Genomic DNA, 18,691 nt, shown 5'->3' with positions numbered 1-18,691 from the left:
TGTGTCCAAAGCCGTCTGCATTCCCGGGAGAACAACACCCGCATCATCCTCACATACCCCTTTTTTACCTCACGCTGCTACCTCTTTAGTGTGCATCCTTCAAATCACAAACTCCACGACGCATGGTTTGACATCAGTCAATAATGTTTATTTGAGTAAATTACTGTAAGAAGAAAAATATATCATGAACCATGCACCATTGTTTGTATGAAAAGCTCTCTGAACTAAGGCTTCATTCTGTGGAGTGCAGCCTTATTTTGAGTTTGTTAGTGTTTTAGTTCCTGTCCTGCACTTTTATTTTGCTGTTTCTGTTTCCCCGTGGTTGCTTCACTTCTGTCCCCGAGCACTTCCACGCACCTGTTTGCAATCAGGACTATTTAAGTTGAGTCTTTTGCTACCTTTGTTGTCGGGACGATTGTTTATGGACTGGTGTGGACACCGCACTTTGTTGTCGTCCAGCATTCTGTTTGTTTTGCATAGCCTTCCCTATGCTTCAGTGACTTCCTTAACTTTCTCCTACATGAAATACTTTTTTCCTGCTCGCTGCCCCCTCGGCTATTTGCACCTTTAGAACACTTAGTACCTCCGTCACAGCAGAACTCTACTAATCCTATTGTGTATGGATCATCGCCTTCATATTGTATATAATCACAACCTGCATATGAGAAACTTGGGAAAAAGATGTTTGTGCAGTCCTGCTAAGCAAACAAACGTTATGTATGGAATACACAACCTCCTTGCTGGTGAAAAGCCCAACTTGATTTCCAAATGACTAGAAGCCATAATGGTGCACGTGCCCATTAGCAGCATCCTTCCAAAGGGAGAAAGACAAGGGCGGTATAGCTCGGTTGGTAGAGTGGCCGTGCCAGCAACTTGAGGGTTCCCTGCTTCCGCCATCCTAGTTACTGCCGTTGTGTCCTTGGGCAAGACACTTGACCCACCTGCTCCCAGTGCCACCCACACTGCTTTAAATGTAACTTAGATATTGGCTTTCACTATGTAAAGCGCTTTGAATCACTAGAGAAAAGCGCTATATAAATATAATTCACTTCACTTCACAAGCAAGCAATTACTTGGCGAGGATTTGCCGGATTCCCCGTGCCTCCTACGACCTCCATCTCCTACGACCTCCATCTCCTACGACCTCCATCTCCTACGACCTCCATCTCCTACGACCTCCATCTCCTACGACCTCCATCTTCAGCACTGTAAGCAGGCCCGTGAGAAATGCTGAACAATAACATTCCCTCACTTTATCATCACAGGACTACACGGCTGCGTTTCTTAGCTGGACTGCCAAATTCATTTGAAGACGTGTCACCTCTGTGTTTTTACCATGGATGGTAAGCACGGCTCGGGAGACTTTAGTTGCGGAAGAGGGAGGCGAAGAAATCGAAATAAAATAGACATTCCCCAGCACTCTGACCATTTAATACCAAACAAAGCCTAAAGCCGTTTTCAAAGTCACATCTGTATCAAATACCCTGCAGGTTTAAGAGTGCGGCGTATAAGCTGATCCATAAAAAGAGGCAGAGAAATGTTGTGGAGCTTGGCTAAAAGGAGGAGAAGTCTCAACAAATAGGAGACAAATAATGTTTGTCTCACAGGAGCAGTGTTCTGAAAATTACTTTTAAAAAGTCATTCATTATAGTTACTCGTTACTTTACTAAAAAAGTAATTGGATTACTCTTTAATAAATGTAATTAATTACTCGGAGAAAGTCATTTATATGTAACTTCAAAAAAAAACTTTAAATAAATGGCATATGCATTTGCGAGATGTTTAATATAAGACATCAGTGTGCTGAGGCTGTACTTTTAAAAGGCGGGGCCTGTTGCCTAGTGACGTGTGACAACAGAGGGTTTCAAGGGAGCTGGGTTTTTTTTAGCTTTAGCCGTTAGCAGCGCACTTTGACGCCAGCTCTTTTGAATCTTTTCACCAGATCGTCTTACCTCGGCTGAATAACGGGATTGAATGTGCTTCCATGGATGTCATATCGTCATGTCAACAAACGGGGTATTGTTTGGATGGCACATTTTTTCACTCCAATCATTGATTTGTTGTTCAATATTCCCATTGTGTGCGTATGTTGTTGTCTGCTGTGTCACAGTGTGATGGTGCCTCTTCCTGTTTGATGTCAAGTTCATTTTAGCGCTGCTTGTTGCCTTCACAAGTATTTCCTGCATCCATCTTGCTGCACTTATGGCGCTATCTTGTTGTCCACATAAAGCCACGTTACATCAAGCTATCGCTAACGGCGTTGAAACGGACCTAAAAGTAATGAATTAGATTTGTCATTACTAGTAAAAGTAATGTTGTTATATTAGGAACACTGTTGAGGAGGAAGTGGACATGTTGGAGCTCTTTGAATCCATCTGGAATGTGCAGGTTTGATAAGAGTTGATGAACATCTCCATGCTGGCAGCTATTTGTATCATTAATGAAGAGCAGCTGCATAGAAAACAATTGAAGCGTGGATCTGGTCATGAATACAAGCTGACAAAGTCAGTCTGCTGCGTCTCCCACCTGGAGACTGGCTGACATCTTTGCCCTGCCAAGGCTTTCAGGTGTATATTTATGTGTATGTTTGCTCTTGTGAGCATTCAGTCATCGTGACCTCATTTCCATAGGAACATTTCACATTCCACTCAATATTTCATCAAACATGTAAGGGAAGTGTGTAATGTTTACTGTCTGTGGGCGGGGGTCCCAATTGATTATTGAGTGTTTCACAGCCGCAGTGCACATGCAGCATGATTGAAGTCACATGCTTGTGTGACTGCAAAGTGTCTATCTGGCACTCAATGTTGATGAGAAGACAAGTGGCATCGCGAGTAGGAGTTTTTTCAGTGGGGAATGACGAGTGACGAGCATTTCAACGGACGTGAGGAAGAGTCGTCAGCTCACTGGAAATGTCAAATGTACTTTTTGAAGGTGGAAAGAATTGAACAGGTCTGAGAAAAAGAGGGACCTTGCCTCATTTAGGAAGCAAACTTTAGTTGAACATGAACAAAAGGTGACATATTATGTGTTCTAATTTGAAATAGGCCTCAAATGTCCCAGAATTGTGCATTGGTAGTTTGCTGGTCAAAATCTAGCCTTGATGCTAGAAAGTTTAAAAAGTGCTTTTCTTAATCCTTACTAAGAATGCACTGTATTGTGTGTCTGTAGCTTTAACAAACATAATCCCTACTAAGAATGCACTGTATTGTGTGTCTGTAGCTTTAACAAACATAATCCCTACTAAGAATGCAGTGTATTGTGTGTCTGTAGTTTTAAAAAAACATAATCCCTACTAAGAATGCACTGTATTGTGTGTCTGTACTTTAACAAACATAATCCCTACTAAGAATACACTGTATTGTGTGTCTGTAGCTTTAACAAACATAATCCCTACTAAGAATGCACTGTATTGTGTGTCTGTAGCTTTAACAAACATAAATCTTACTAAGAATACACTGTATTGTGTGTCTGTAGCTTTAACAAACATAATCCCTACTAAGAATGCACTGTATTGTGTGTCTGTAGTTTTAACAAACACAAATCTTACTAAGAATGCACTGTATTGTGTGTCTGTAGCTTTAACAAACATACATCTTACTAAGAATACACTGTATTGTGTGTCTGTAGCTCACCTGTGTCACCCTCCCTCATGTGTAGAAATGTCACCTGTGTCGTCGTCTTGTCCTGTGCCAGCTGAGTATAAATTCTCCAGTTGTCGTCCACAGTCTTGACCCAAGTTGATAAGTTTTGCCTCGCCTTATTCTTTGATTTCTTTGTACCTCTAAAGGAGTGATTTTGATTTACTAAAGTTTTTTGAGCTCATTTCATAATGCTTTGCTTTCCTTTTTTCCCTCTTTTTGGATTGTTTAATTTGTAGTTTTCTTAGCTCTTTATAGTTTATGTTCTGTTTATAGCTTCTTGTCTCTTCCTCTTCATGAGCCATTTTCCTTTTGTGTAGATAATCATTGATTGTTGTTTTTTCTTATGAGATCAGTGTAGCATTTTGCTATTGCCTTTTTCCTCCCTCTGGAGTGAATTCCCATTTATTGTGACATTTTGTTCAAATCACTCTGTCTAAAGAGAGTTTCAAGAAACTGTTAAAATAAAGACCCGTGTCAGTCGGTCCCCATCATTCTCGCCAAGACTTAACACAATACATCAAAGGTGTTTTTGGAATACCTGAAAGGTGTTTTTGGAATACCTGAAAGGTGTTTTTGGAATACCTGAAAGGTGTTTTTGGAATACCTCAAAGGTGTTTTTGGAATACCTCAAAGGTGTTTTTGGAATACATCAAAGGTGTTTTTGGAATACCTCAAAGGTGTTTTTGGAATACCTCAAAGGTGTTTTTGGAATACCTGAAAGGTGTTTTTGGAATACCTCAAAGGTGTTTTTGGAATACCTCAAAGGTGTTTTTGGAATACCTCAAAGGTGTTTTTGGAATACCTGAAAGGTGTTTTTGGAATACCTCAAAGGTGTTTTTGGAATACCTCAAAGGTGTTTTTGGAATACCTCAAAGGTGTTTTTGGAATACCTCAAAGGTGTTTTTGGAATACCTCAAAGGTGTTTTTGGAATACCTGAAAGGTGTTTTTGGAATACCTCAAAGGTGTTTTTGGAATACCTCAAAGGTGTTTTTGGAATACCTCAAAGGTGTTTTTGGAATACATCAAAGGTGTTTTTGGAATACCTCAAAGGTGTTTTTGGAATACCTCAAAGGTGTTTTTGGAATACCTGAAAGGTGTTTTTGGAATACCTCAAAGGTGTTTTTGGAATACCTCAAAGGTGTTTTTGGAATACCTCAAAGGTGTTTTTGGAATACCTGAAAGGTGTTTTTGGAATACCTCAAAGGTGTTTTTGGAATACCTCAAAGGTGTTTTTGGAATACCTGAAAGGTGTTTTTGGAATACCTCAAAGGTGTTTTTGGAATACCTCAAAGGTGCTTTTGGAATACCTGAAAGGTGTTTTTGGAATACCTCAAAGGTGTTTTTGGAATACCTGAAAGGTGTTTTTGGAATACCTCAAAGGTGTTTTTGGAATACCTGAAAGGTGTTTTTGGAATACCTCAAAGGTGTTTTTGGAATACCTCAAAGGTGTTTTTGGAATACCTCAAAGGTGTTTTTGGAATACCTCAAAGGCGGTGGGGATAATCCAGACTCAGCATGTTTTCCTTCACTCCTCATTTTCACAGTTTGTATGCATTAATTTGTATAAAAAATAACAATCAAATTGAAATTTTGGAGAGGAAAATCGCAATTAGGCTTTTTTCTTCAAATGATGCCGCCTTATGATAAATGATCTTGTTACCTGCACGTCGCCTCCTGTCTCTGCACTCAGTGGTCACGCTTCAAGCTTTGCTTGCTGCAGCCTGGCAGTCATTTGGAGTTTTTGAATTTGCTTCTAATTAACGGGCCGTCCTCTCACTAGCTGCTTAGGTAAATAATTGTACACAAAAAACAACTTCTCTCACTTGTCAACACTTTGTGTGCATATTATAATGTTTCACTCTTACACTGGAAACATGAAGTGTGTGTGCATATTATAATGTTTCACTCTTACACTGGAAACATGAAGTGTGTGTGCATATTATAATGTTTCACTCTTACACTGGAAACATGAAGTGTGTGTGCATATTATAATGTTTCACTCTTACACTGGAAACATGAAGTGTGTGTGCATATTATAATGTTTCACTCTTACACTGGAAACATGAAGTGTGTGTGCATATTATAATGTTTCACTCTTACACTGGAAACATGAAGTGTGTGTGCATATTATAATGTTTCACTCTTACAGTGGAAACATGAAGTGTGTGTGCATATTATAATGTTTCACTCTTACAGTGGAAACATGAAGTGTGTGTGCATATTATAATGTTTCACTCTTACACTGGAAACATGAAGTGTGTGTGCATATTATAATGTTTCACTCTTACACTGGAAACATGAAGTGTGTGTGCATATTATAATGTTTCACTCTTACAGTGGAAACATGAAGTGTGTGTGCATATTATAATGTTTCACTCTTACACTGGAAACATGAAGTGTGTGTGCATATTATAATGTTTCACTCTTACACTGGAAACATGAAGTGTGTGTGCATATTATAATGTTTCACTCTTACAGTGGAAACATGAAGTGTGTGTGCATATTATAATGTTTCACTCTTACACTGGAAACATGAAGTGTGTGTGCATATTATAATGTTTCACTCTTACACTGGAAACATGAAGTGTGTGTGCATATTATAATGTTTCACTCTTACACTGGAAACATGAAGTGTGTGTGCATATTATAATGTTTCACTCTTACACTGGAAACATGAAGTGTGTGTGCATATTATAATGTTTCACTCTTACAGTGGAAACATGAAGTGTGTGTGCATATTATAATGTTTCACTCTTACAGTGGAAACATGAAGTGTGTGTGCATATTATAATGTTTCACTCTTACACTGGAAACATGAAGTGTGTGTGCATATTATAATGTTTCACTCTTACACTGGAAACATGAAGTGTGTGTGCATATTATAATGTTTCACTCTTACACTGGAAACATGAAGTGTGTGTGCATATTATAATGTTTCACTCTTACACTGGAAACATGAAGTGTGTGTGCATATTATAATGTTTCACTCTTACACTGGAAACATGAAGTGTGTGTGCATATTATAATGTTTCACTCTTACACTGGAAACATGAAGTGTGTGTGCATATTATAATGTTTCACTCTTACACTGGAAACATGAAGTGTGTGTGCATATTATAATGTTTCACTCTTACAGTGGAAACATGAAGTGTGTGTGCATATTATAATGTTTCACTCTTACAGTGGAAACATGAAGTGTGTGTGCATATTATAATGTTTCACTCTTACAGTGGAAACATGAAGTGTGTGTGCATATTATAATGTTTCACTCTTACACTGGAAACATGAAGTGTGTGTGCATATTATAATGTTTCACTCTTACACTGGAAACATGAAGTGTGTGTGCATATTATAATGTTTCACTCTTACACTGGAAACATGAAGACAGAGTGAGTTTGATGCGTGGAGGGATTTGACTGCAAAAAAGGAAGTTGAGCATGGAACTAACAGGAAGTCTGTGGCCCCTGGAGGGAAGAGTAAACACAAGTGTGGCCCCTGGAGGGAAGAGTAAACACAAGTGTGGCCCCTGGAGGGAAGCGTAAACACAAGTGTGGCCCCTGGAGGGAAGAGTAAACACAAGTGTGGCCCCTGGAGGGAAGAGTAAAAACAAGTGTGGCCCCTGGAGGGAAGCGTAAACACAAGTGTGGCCCCTGGAGGGAAGAGTAAACACAAGTGTGGCCCCTGGAGCGAAGAGGAAACACAAGTGTGGCCCCTAGAGGGAAGAGTAAACACAAGTGTGGCCCCTGGAGGGAAGAGTAAACACAAGTGTGGCCCCTGGAGGGAAGAGTAAACACAAGTGTGGCCCCTGGAGGGAAGAATAAAAACAAATGGTTTCTCTGCAGAAGGAATGCATGACAGTGAGCTAAACAAGAGCTGCTTCACTACAGAGGATCTCTCTCTCTCTCTCTCTCTCTCTCTCTCTCTCTCTCTCTCTCTCTCTCTCTCGCTTTCTTTTCCTCTGCCCCTCTCTCTCTCTCTCTCCCTCCCTCTCTCTCTCTCTCTCTCTCTCTCTCTCTCGCTCTCTCTCTCACTCTCTCTCTCTCGCTCTCTCTCTCACTCTCTCTCTCTCTCTCTTGTATCGCTCGCTCTCAAAGACTCGGCGTTGTCGCGCTCTGACAGATGGGGAGACACCGCGGAGGAGGACTCAGACACCGCGGAGGAGGACTCAGGGGCCAGTAGAGTCTCTCGTTTGTTTCTTCTCCACCTTTTCCTCATGAGCCCCTCATCAGCATCTTGCCAACCTGGGACGAAGATGCTGAGGCTGCGCATGTGAGAAGAACCTTAAAGAGAAGAAGAAGAGTAGGAAGATGCTGAGGCTGCGCATGTGAGAAGAACCTTAGAGAGAAGAAGAGGAGGAGCAACAGGTTGGTTGGAAGCTATCAAGAGGAGGTTTCCTGTTTCTTCATGCTGGACAAGGTTGGTATCTTTGGAACACTTTTATGCATGACTTTGTTGAAGTGATGCTGGTGTTAAGTTGCAAGGGAGAGCAGCAGCAAGAGAAGAAACATCACTGGCAGCAGATGGAAGTTGCTTGGTGGCACATGACATATTCCCTTTCTTCATCCATGACATTTAGGAGATTCCTTTTCTTCATCCATGACATTTAGGAGATTCCCTTTCTTCATCCATGACATTTAGGAGATTCCCTTTCTTCATCCATGACAGTTAGGAGATTCCTTTTCTTCATCCATACATTTAGGAGATTCCCTTTCTTCATCCATGACATTTAGGAGATTCCTTTTCTTCATCCACACAAAAGTCTTCTCCTGAGTCTCATTTGTCTCTCCTACAAAATGGCCCGAAGGCAGCACTTGTCAGCTTTTATGATTGTGACTGAACATTGTTTGGGTCTTGAATATATGTGGAAAGTTATATTAGACTTAGACTTAAACTTCCTTTTTATTGTCATTCAAATGTGAACTTTACAGCACAGATAAGAACAACATTTCATTACATAAACTCATGGTAGTGCAGGATAAAAAAGTAATAAGGTGCATATATAAATAAATAAATAGGTTTCTGTACAGATATATATATTGTACTTTTCCACATGCGGCACGGTTCAGGTTAGCTCTGGCAGGTTTTAATGCCACCATGTCGCCAGACTTGAGAGCCTTGTTCCGTAGGAGCATGGTGATTGGCTCACTGTTCATCCAGGGTTTCTTCTTGGCCCGTGTGGGGATGTTCTTGATCACACTGACATCCTCCATGCACTTCTGAATGTATGCGGACACAGACTCTGCATACTTCTCCACACGTGCGGTGATTTTCAGTGGCGGCTGCTTTGAACAGTCCGTGGTTTCAAAGCAGTCTTGTATTGCTGACATTGCTCCCTCTGGCCAGGTCCTCACCTGCTTCACTGTAGCTTGCTTCCTGATCAGCAGGGGCTTGTATGCAGGAATTAGCATCACAGATAGATGGTCTGAGGAGCCGAGGTGGGGGCGTGGTGCAGCTTTATACGCCTGTTTAATATTACTATACACCAAGTCCAATCTGCTTCCACCCCTGGTTGCAAAATTCACATATTGATGGAAATGAGGGAAAACTGTTTTCATGTTAGCTTGATTAAAATCCTCTGCCACAATGAAAACTCCCTCTGGATGTGTAGTTTGCAGTTCATTGATGGAGCAGTACAAAGCATTCAAAGCTTCTGTGGTATTAGCACTGAGGGGAATGTACACTGCTGTGAAGATCATAGTACTGAATTCCCTGGGTAAATAAAATGGCCTGCATTTTATAGGTAATAGTTCAACATCAGGAGAGCAGTGACGTGATAATATCTTCCCATTATTGCACCAGTTATTATTGACATGTATGCAAACACCACCGCCTCGCGATTTACCAGTGAGAGATCTACTCCTGTCCGCCCGAAACATAGTTAGCCCCTCGATGCTAACTGCCTCGTCCGGAACGGTTGGTTTCAACCACGTTTCTGTGAGAAATATGGCGCAACACTCTCTCATCTCGTGTCTTGCATTTAAATCTAGCTTCAGGTAGTCCAGTTTGTTCTCCAGGGAGCAGACGTTTGAATGCAGGATGGAAGGAAGCGGCGTTTTGTGGGGATTAGCCTTTAGCTTTGTTGTTAGCCCCACTCGGCATCCCCGCTTCTGCTTCCGATCACACTGCTTACGTGTCTTCCGTCGACGGTCCCCGCTGGTACTAGACTCCGCTGCGTCAAAGGCCGCTGGATGTAGCCGGCGAAGAATTCCCAAGCTAGCGAGGAGGTCCAACGTACATGCATCTTTCAGTCCAAAACGGCCCGATCTATACACATCCAGAATTGTCTGGCGGTCGTATGTGACCACGGAGTGTCCACGCTGTAAGCCAGCCATTAAATTTAAAAAATTGTCCGGTATTTTTGCCAAATTGTTCTATTTCTACCATGAGTGTCTGCAAGCCGCAGCCCGTAAGGGCGCCGCCATCTTGTCTTATATGGAATATATGTGGAAAGTTATATGGAATATATATGAAAGTTATATGTAATATATATATGGAAAGTTATATGTAATATATGTGGAAAGTTATATGGAATACATATGGAAAGTTATATGGAATATATGTGGAAAGTTATATATGGAATATATATGAAAAGTAATATGGAATATATATATATATATATATATATATATATATATATATATATATATATATATATATATATATATATATATATATATATATATATATATGGGGACGGCGTGGCGAAGTTGGTAGAGTGGCTGTGCCAGCAATCGGAGGGTTGCTGGTTACTGGGGTTCAATCCCCACCTTCTACCATCCTAGTCACGTCCGTTGTGTCCTTGGGCAAGACACTTCACCCTTGCTCCTGATGGCTGCTGGTTAGTGCCTTGCATGGCAGCTCCCGCCATCAGTGTGTGAATGTGTGTGTGAATGGGTGAATGTGGAAATAGTGTCAAAGCGCTTTGAGTACCTTGAAGGTAGAAAAGCGCTATACACGTATAACCCATTCATCATTTATCATTTATATATGTCTTCATTAGATTATCCAAAAAATTAGTGCTCGATACCGTGGTAGAGCGCAATATATGTATGTGTGAGAAAAAAATCACAAGACTACTTCATCTCTACAGGCCTGTTTCATGAGGGGTTCCCTCAATCATCAGGAGATTTTAATAGAAGCATTCACATACCATGGTTTATATAGGGCACAGAACGGGTAGGTACAGGCAGGCGTAGGAGCATGGTGATTGGCTCATGTGTTACCTAGGAGGTGTTTCTGTCTGTGACGGCATGCTGATACAATTTCGCTGCGCTTGTTGAGGGATGACAGATCTGGGCGGTATATAATAAACAGTTTATCTTTTAAGCATAGGTTGCATCTTTTATTACCACTATTGTAAGGTGTGCTGGATGCAAGAATTTGCCATGTTATTGAATATTCAACATTATTGTCTTTGAGGTTCCAAATATGCTTGCTGAGTTCTGTAGTATTCCGCAGGCTTTGGTTCCTAAAAGAAGCCTTGTGATTGTTCCATCTGGCTTTGAACTCTCCCTCGGTTAATCCTACATACGTGTCAGATGTGTTAATGTCCTTGCGTGTTACCTTTGATTGGTAAACGACTGATGTTTGTAAGCACCCCCCATTGAGAGGGCAATCAGGTTTCTTGCGACAGTTGCAGCCTTTGTTGGTTTTGGAGTCGCTCTGTCCAGGGGCAGACGGCTCCTTTGCAATTGCTTTGTTGTGATTTGAAATAATTTGTCGTATATTGTTCATATAGCTGTAGCTCAATTTAATGCTGTTCTTGTTGAATACTTTTCTTAGTTTGTTGCCTTTGGGAAAGTGTTTGTCGATCAGGGTGAGGAATTTGTGGCCAATATTAGTTGAGACGTTTTATCTGTATGGGGGGTTGTACCAGATAATGTTGTTTCGTTTTCTGCTCTTTTTTGGTTGGTTTCCTGGCGTGGGTTCATAGGTGAGGGTGAAATTGTATCCGCTTTCATCAAGGGCTTTTTGGTACGGGGGGGTTGCTTGGTCAAATTCAGCTTTGCTAGATGACAGCATCGATAGCCTTTTATTAATTCCGGTAGGTATTCTTTTCGTGGTGGTGGGTGGGTGGTTGCTGTCATGGTGCACGTATTGGAGTGTTGTGTTGGATTTCGTGAATGGTTGGTAGCTGTTATTTCTCAGGTTGAAAGTGGCGTCGAGGAAGTTGACAGTTTGCTTGTTGGCTTCAATCGTGATCCGTAGGCCGTTCTCTTTGAAGATTTGGCATATGCGCTTCTTGGTATTCTCGCTGCTCCTTGGCGAGGCACGACACACTGCCAGTCCGTCATCACGGTAAATACCACGGTTCAGGTTGAGGCTAGCGAGCTGGGAGAGGAGGAAACTCCCAACGAGTTCACACATTTCTGCTCCGTCAAAACTCCCCATAGTAACGTCAAATGTTGAATTGTTCTTTTTTTGCCATGGTGTACGGTTGTGGATGAGTATGGAGTTTTTTGCGTGGATGATGATGTTTTTTTCGTTGCCTGTGATTGAGTCGTAGTCCGAGGCGAGGCGAATATATATATATATATATATATATATATATATATATATATATATATATATATATATATATATATATATATATATATATATATATATATATATATATATATATATATATATATATATATATATATATATACACATATATACGTATATATATGTATATATATTTTCCATATTAGGGCTGCAACAACTAATCGAATAAGATCGATTAAAAAAATAGTTGCCGATTAATTTAGTCATCGATTCGTTGGATCTATGCTATGCGCATGCGCAGAGGCAATTTTTTATTTTTTTTTTATTTACATTTTTTATTTTATTTTATTTTATTTTTTAAATAAACATTTATTTATAGACTGCAACATGTACAAACAGATGAGAAACAATAATCAAAATAAGTATGGTGCCAGGATTCTGGGTTTTTTTTCCCAATAAAATACTGGAAAGGATATAAATTTAGTTTGTCTCTTTTATCCGATTATTAATTGATTAATCGAAGTAATAATCGACAGATTAATCGATCATCAAATTAATCGTTAGTTGCAGCCCTAATATATATATATATATATATATATATATATATATATATATATATATGTATGTATATATATATATATATATATATATGTATATATATATATATATATATATATATATATACATATATATATATATATATATATATATATATATATATATATATATATATATATATATATATGTATATATGTATATATATATATATATATATATATATATATATATATATATATATATATATATATATATATATTCCATATTTAGGCTGCAACAACTAATCGATTAAATCGATTAAAATCGATTATAAAAATAGTTGGCGACTAATTTAGTCATCGATTCGTTGGATGTATGCTATGCGCATGCGCAGAGGCAATTCATTTTTTTATTTTTAAAATATATATATATTATTTTTTTAATTAAACATTTATTTATAGACTGCAACATGTAGAAACAGCTGAGAAACAATAATCAAAATAAGTATGGTGCCAGTATGCTGTTTTTGTTTTCAATAAAATACTGGAAAGGATAGAAATTTAGTTTGTCTCTTTTATCCGATTATTAATCGAAGTAATAATCGACAGATTAATCGATTATCAAATGAATTGTTAGTTGCAGCCCTAATATATATATATATATACATATATATATATATATATATATATATATATATATATATATATACATATACATATATATATATATATATATATATATATATATATATATATATATATATATATATATATATATATATATGTATATACATATATGCGCATATATATAAATATATATATATATATATATATATATATATATATATATATATATATGCATAATTGGCGATAATGCACATACTTTCATAAAAAGGCAAAAAAATGTTACACATACATTTAAACAAATACAAACATTAACACAAATCTGTTATAATTATATAGTTTTACTATATTTTTGTATATGTTGCTGCTTATTGTACGCTGCACTGTGTTAGGAATTTTTAGATTTTCTAGAGAATTATCCAATCCTTTTAGTGACTTTTCTTTATTGAAAACGACTAGCAACAAACCTTGCATCTTTTTCTGGTGTTATTGTAGACCAGTGGTGGATGCTGGTCTTTGAAGTAGGGGAAGCTCATTTTCAGCTACTCTCTCAACCAAAGTACAGTCTCCAATAACAGATGAAAAAGATGCAAATATTTTAAAAAGAAAATGTAACATAAAAATTGTAAAATCTTCCTTATCAACAGAAACAATGGAATGAAATTTGAAAAAATGCTCTGGCCGTGATTTGTATTTCAAGATGGCTGATCTGCTCATTGTGCTGTCAATCAAAATGGGATTCATCAGATCATCCAATCATCATTCCCAGGCCAGCCGAGACCGAGCCCACTTCTTATTCCCTTCCAGGGACGCTTGGCTTACATGGGCGGGACAAAGCCAAGCATTTATTTGTCCAATTGTCTAGTTGGGCTGCGGTGGAACAACTCACTGTATGCTCCTCCATTGAAGTCAATGGACGCTCAGCTTCAAGGCTGTTTAGTGCACTGCCACAATCAATGAGGAAAAAGTAGCTCATTTTGAACAAAAGTTGAACGCATCCTCACACATATTTAGTCAATGAAATGTAAAGACAAAAGTACATATTTGACCACTTTTGGGGGGGATCATTTGGGTAAGTTGAGCTTCCTTTGCAGTCTGAGAGCAATTGGCACTGTTGGAGATTGTACTCCTGACTTTTTGCTTCTGTTCCTCCACGTCCTCAACGTAGTGAGCCTGACGTCCTCAACGTAGCGAGCCTGACGTCCTCAACGTCGCGAGCCTGACGTCCTCAACGTAGCAAGCCTGACGTCCTCAACGTAGCGAGCCTGACGTCCTCAACGTAGCGAGCCTGACGTCCTCAACGTCGCTAGCCTGACCGCACGCCTGCTCCAGCTGGACTTTTGTCTCCTTGAAAGAGGCAACTGTCCTCATTTTTGCACACTTTGCATATCTGGGATATATTAAAGTGGGACGGTGTGGCTCGGAGGGTAGAGCTACTTGAGGATTCCAGGTTAGATTCTTGCTCGCAGTGGCCCCTACACATGTGCAGGACTCCCTTCAACCAGAGATTCTTCATCTCAATGGGACGTTCCTGTGGAAATAGAGGTTAAAAACACATGCTGCCTCCTCCAGACAATCTCCTGCGTTTTGCTTACATCATTACAACATCCTGTTGTGGTGATGCTTACATCATTACAACATCCTGTTGTGGTGATGCTTACATCATTACAACATCCTGTTGTGGTGATGCTTACATCATTACAACATCCTGTTGTGGTGATGCTTACATCATTACAACATCCTGTTGTGGTGATGCTTACATCATTACAACATCCTGTTGTGGTGATGCTTACATCATTACAACAGGATGTTGTGGTGATGGACGTCTTTTTCCAGCGGACACATTTTGGGTGCATCACTAGTCGGTAGAGTGCAAGTAATATGCTCTGTATATGAATTCATGCAATATATGACTTAGATTGGCTGTCACATAAACATGCTATGTATAACAATGTGTGACACATCAAGCGTGTTACACTTGACAGCTGAGTGGATAACACTGCTGGATGCTTCGTGATGATGGATGTCAGAAAGTCACTTGGATCAATACCATAATGTTTCAAAAGAACATTAAGGTTGCTTCCAGCCTTTAATGCCAATTGAGGTACATCATTTGGGGAATAATATGAAATGATCTTCTTCCAGAACTAGCAGTCATTCATTACAATCATGAATAATTAAATGCAGTGTCATAATTTGTTGAGAGAATGCATTTATGTGAATGAAAATGAGTTTTGAGGCACAGATGGACAGAGGGCGGTGGGGTCGTGATCGGGGTCTCGGCAGAAGCTGACAAGGTGATCGTTTGAAGTGAGGAGCGCTTCACATTGAGAAGAGCTCCTCAAACAGTAAGACTTTAGCATCTCAACACCAGAGTGTGACGTTCACAACACCTGCACTGTACTATTACAGCATGTACATGATAGGCTGTACTATTACAGTACTATTACAGCATGTACATGATAGGCTGTACTATTACAGCATGTACATGATAGGCTGTACTATTACAGCATGTACATGATAGGCTGTACTATTACAGCATGTACATGATAGGCTGTACTATTACAGCATGTACATGATAGGCTGTACTATTACAGTACTATTACAGCATGTACATGATAGGCTGTACTATTACAGTACTATTACAGCATGTACATGATAGGCTGTGCTATTACAGTACTATTACAGCATGTTGTTGTCATGGTGATGGATCCCCTTTCAGTGGATATGAACAAAAGAGCAAAAGCATGAAGAATTCTCTGAGCAATTGCAATTCCTTGCTTACACAAAAGAAACAGAAGTAGCAGCACAGCCCGAGGCTAGCAGCTAAAAGCACATTTAAATGCACAAGCCCACTACTCATTTCACCTGCACAAATATGAGGATGTCAAGTTTTAGAAGTGGCATTTTTGACTGTAAGTCGCTCCCTCCATTGACTTGACAGTGTCACACCTGAGGATGCCAGCGTCAGGTCAATCATATTCCACATGATTGACAGCAGAAAAGCAGCGATATCATTTTCCACTTCATGGGAGCCAAACAGAGGACTGAACATTCTTCATGCAGCCCCACCTCTCACAGATCACTCAATCAACAAAATAACCAGCTCCCATTAAATCTGGATTTCCTCCTCTCCCATCCTCCATCCAACGTTTAACTACTCATTATCTGCAACTCTTGTATAAACCTTATTATTGCCTCCCACTCAGGGAAATGTCAGACTGATGGAGACACGTCACGGAGCGAGTGAGCGAGAGAGAGAGAGAGAGAGAGAGAGAGAGAGAGAGAGAGAGAGAGAGAGAGAGAGAGAGAGAGAGAGAGAGAGAGAGAGAGAGAGAGAGAGAGAGAGAGAGAGAGAGAGAGAGAGAGAGAGAGAGAGAGAGAGAGAGAGAGAGAGAGAGAGAGAGAGAGAGAGAGAGAGAGAGAGAGAGAGAGAGAGAGAGAGAGAGAGAGAGAGAGAGAGAGAGAACTTGAATTGTGGAGAGAAAACAATAAGAAGAAAGACATTTGCTACAATAGAGCTGCTTCTAGATACTGTTTCTATGACAAGTATTTGGCAGTAAAACGAATGCAATATAATAAATGCACACAGGACATACTTCAGTTATGATTGATTGATTGATTGACAGGACATACTTCAGTTATCCCACCATGGGGAAATGATGTGGTAGAGCAGATGTAACCAGCTGCACCATTTCTACATACAGCTACAAAAGTAAAACAACAAAAAATGGGCAAAGATCATTTTATTGTGCACATACAAATACATCCTACATAGACAAAGAAAGAAATAACGTTCAACACCTTCATGTGCTCCTCGTCATCATCTGCTGGGATAGGGGCCCGCACGGCCAGAGACAGGAACAGACCCTACAAAACAACCAGGAGAGCCAACTCAGTCCTAGGCTGCCCACTAACTCTCAGCCAATGTCCAGTCCGTGAATATACACCCAGGAGGCAGAAGTGTCCCATACAAGCTCATCCAGCCAGGGCCCCGTGAAACTTGTCTATCCCGACATCTTCTCCGGTCTCTCCATGCCGACTCTGGTGTGGCAACAGATGGTCTCTGGTGCAAACATGGCTATGGTCCCCAAGACAGATGCAAACATGGCTAAGGTCCCCAAGATAGATGCAAACATGGCTATGGCCCCCAAGACAGATGCAAAAATGGCTATGATCCCCAAGACAGATGCAAACATGGTTATGGCCCCCAAGACAGATGCAAAAATGGCTATGGCCCCCAAGACAGATGCAAACATGGCTATGGCCCCCAAGACAGATGCAAACATGGCTATGGCCCCCAAGACAGATGCAAACATGGCTATGGTCCCCAAGATAGATGCAAACATGGTTATGGCCCCCAAGACAGATGCAAAAATGGCTATGATCCCCAAGACAGATGCAAACATGGTTATGGCCCCCAAGACAGATGCAAAAATGGCTATGGCCCCCAAGACAGATGCAAACATGGCTATGGCCCCCAAGACAGATGCAAACATGGCTATGGCCCCCAAGACAGATGCAAACATGGCTATGGTCCCCAAGATAGATGCAAACATGGTTATGGCCCCCAAGACAGATGCAAACATGGCTATGGCCCCCAAGACAGATGCAAAAATGGCTATGATCCCCAAGACAGATGCAAACATGGTTATGGCCCCCAAGACAGATGCAAACATGGCTATGGTCCCCAAGATAGATGCAAACATGGCTATGGCCCCCAAGACAGATGCAAAAATGGCTATGATCCCCAAGACAGATGCAAACATGGTTATGGCCCCCAAGACAGATGCAAAAATGGCTATGGCCCCCAAGACAGATGCAAACATGGCTATGATCCCCAAGACAGATGCAAACATGGTTATGGCCCCCAAGACAGATGCAAAAATGGCTATGGCCCCCAAGACAGATGCAAACATGGCTATGATCCCCAAGACAGATGCAAACATGGCTATGGTCCCCAAGACAGATGCAAAAATGGCTATGGCCCCCAAGATAGATGCAAACATGGCATGGCCCCTGAGACAGATGCAAACATGGCTATGGCAGGTGTGAGGCACAATGTATGATCTGGAATCAACTTTCCATCTCTGAGGCGTGAAAGCGGCTCACCGCAGCCGCTGATGTCAACACAACTGTTAGCTCACTCTCATCTTGGTTTGTCTGTGTAAGCGCTTTTAATAACAATATCACTAATACTTATTCAAGTCAGGAGATGTAAATAGAGTATTGTTGGCACTTCATGAATGTTGTAGAGGGAATAGGGGAACTCCTATTGGCTATGTTATAATAAATAGGGGAACTCTTTTTGGCTCTGTTATAATAAATAGGGGAACTCCTATTGGCTATGTTATAATAAATAGGGGAACTCTTTTTGGCTCTGTTATAATAAATAGGGG

General features: G+C 40.2%; 1 protein-coding gene across 3 annotated transcripts in view; it reads left to right on the top strand.

The window, feature by feature from the left end:
• The first annotated feature begins 1,908 nt into the window (after nt 1-1,908).
• The window catches only part of LOC133612078 (protein shisa-like-1a), a 69,340-nt gene continuing 52,557 nt past the window's right edge, over nt 1,909-18,691 (top strand). For 2 of the 3 annotated variants that reach the window (XM_072914015.1, XM_061969246.2), the window contains exon 1: nt 1,909-2,016. In XM_072914015.1, the coding sequence (XP_072770116.1) occupies nt 1,985-2,016 (32 nt within the window). In that variant the 5' untranslated portion in view covers nt 1,909-1,984. Of the gene's footprint in view, nt 2,017-7,777; nt 8,062-18,691 lie in introns of those variants that run through there. The other variant, XM_061969248.2, reaches the window with a different exon arrangement.

Source organism: Nerophis lumbriciformis, linkage group LG10, assembly GCF_033978685.3.
Source record: "Nerophis lumbriciformis linkage group LG10, RoL_Nlum_v2.1, whole genome shotgun sequence".
Taxonomy (NCBI): Eukaryota; Metazoa; Chordata; class Actinopteri; order Syngnathiformes; family Syngnathidae; genus Nerophis; species Nerophis lumbriciformis.
Note: the sequence above shows the minus strand (reverse complement) of the source record. Positions and strands in the feature narration are given on the sequence as shown.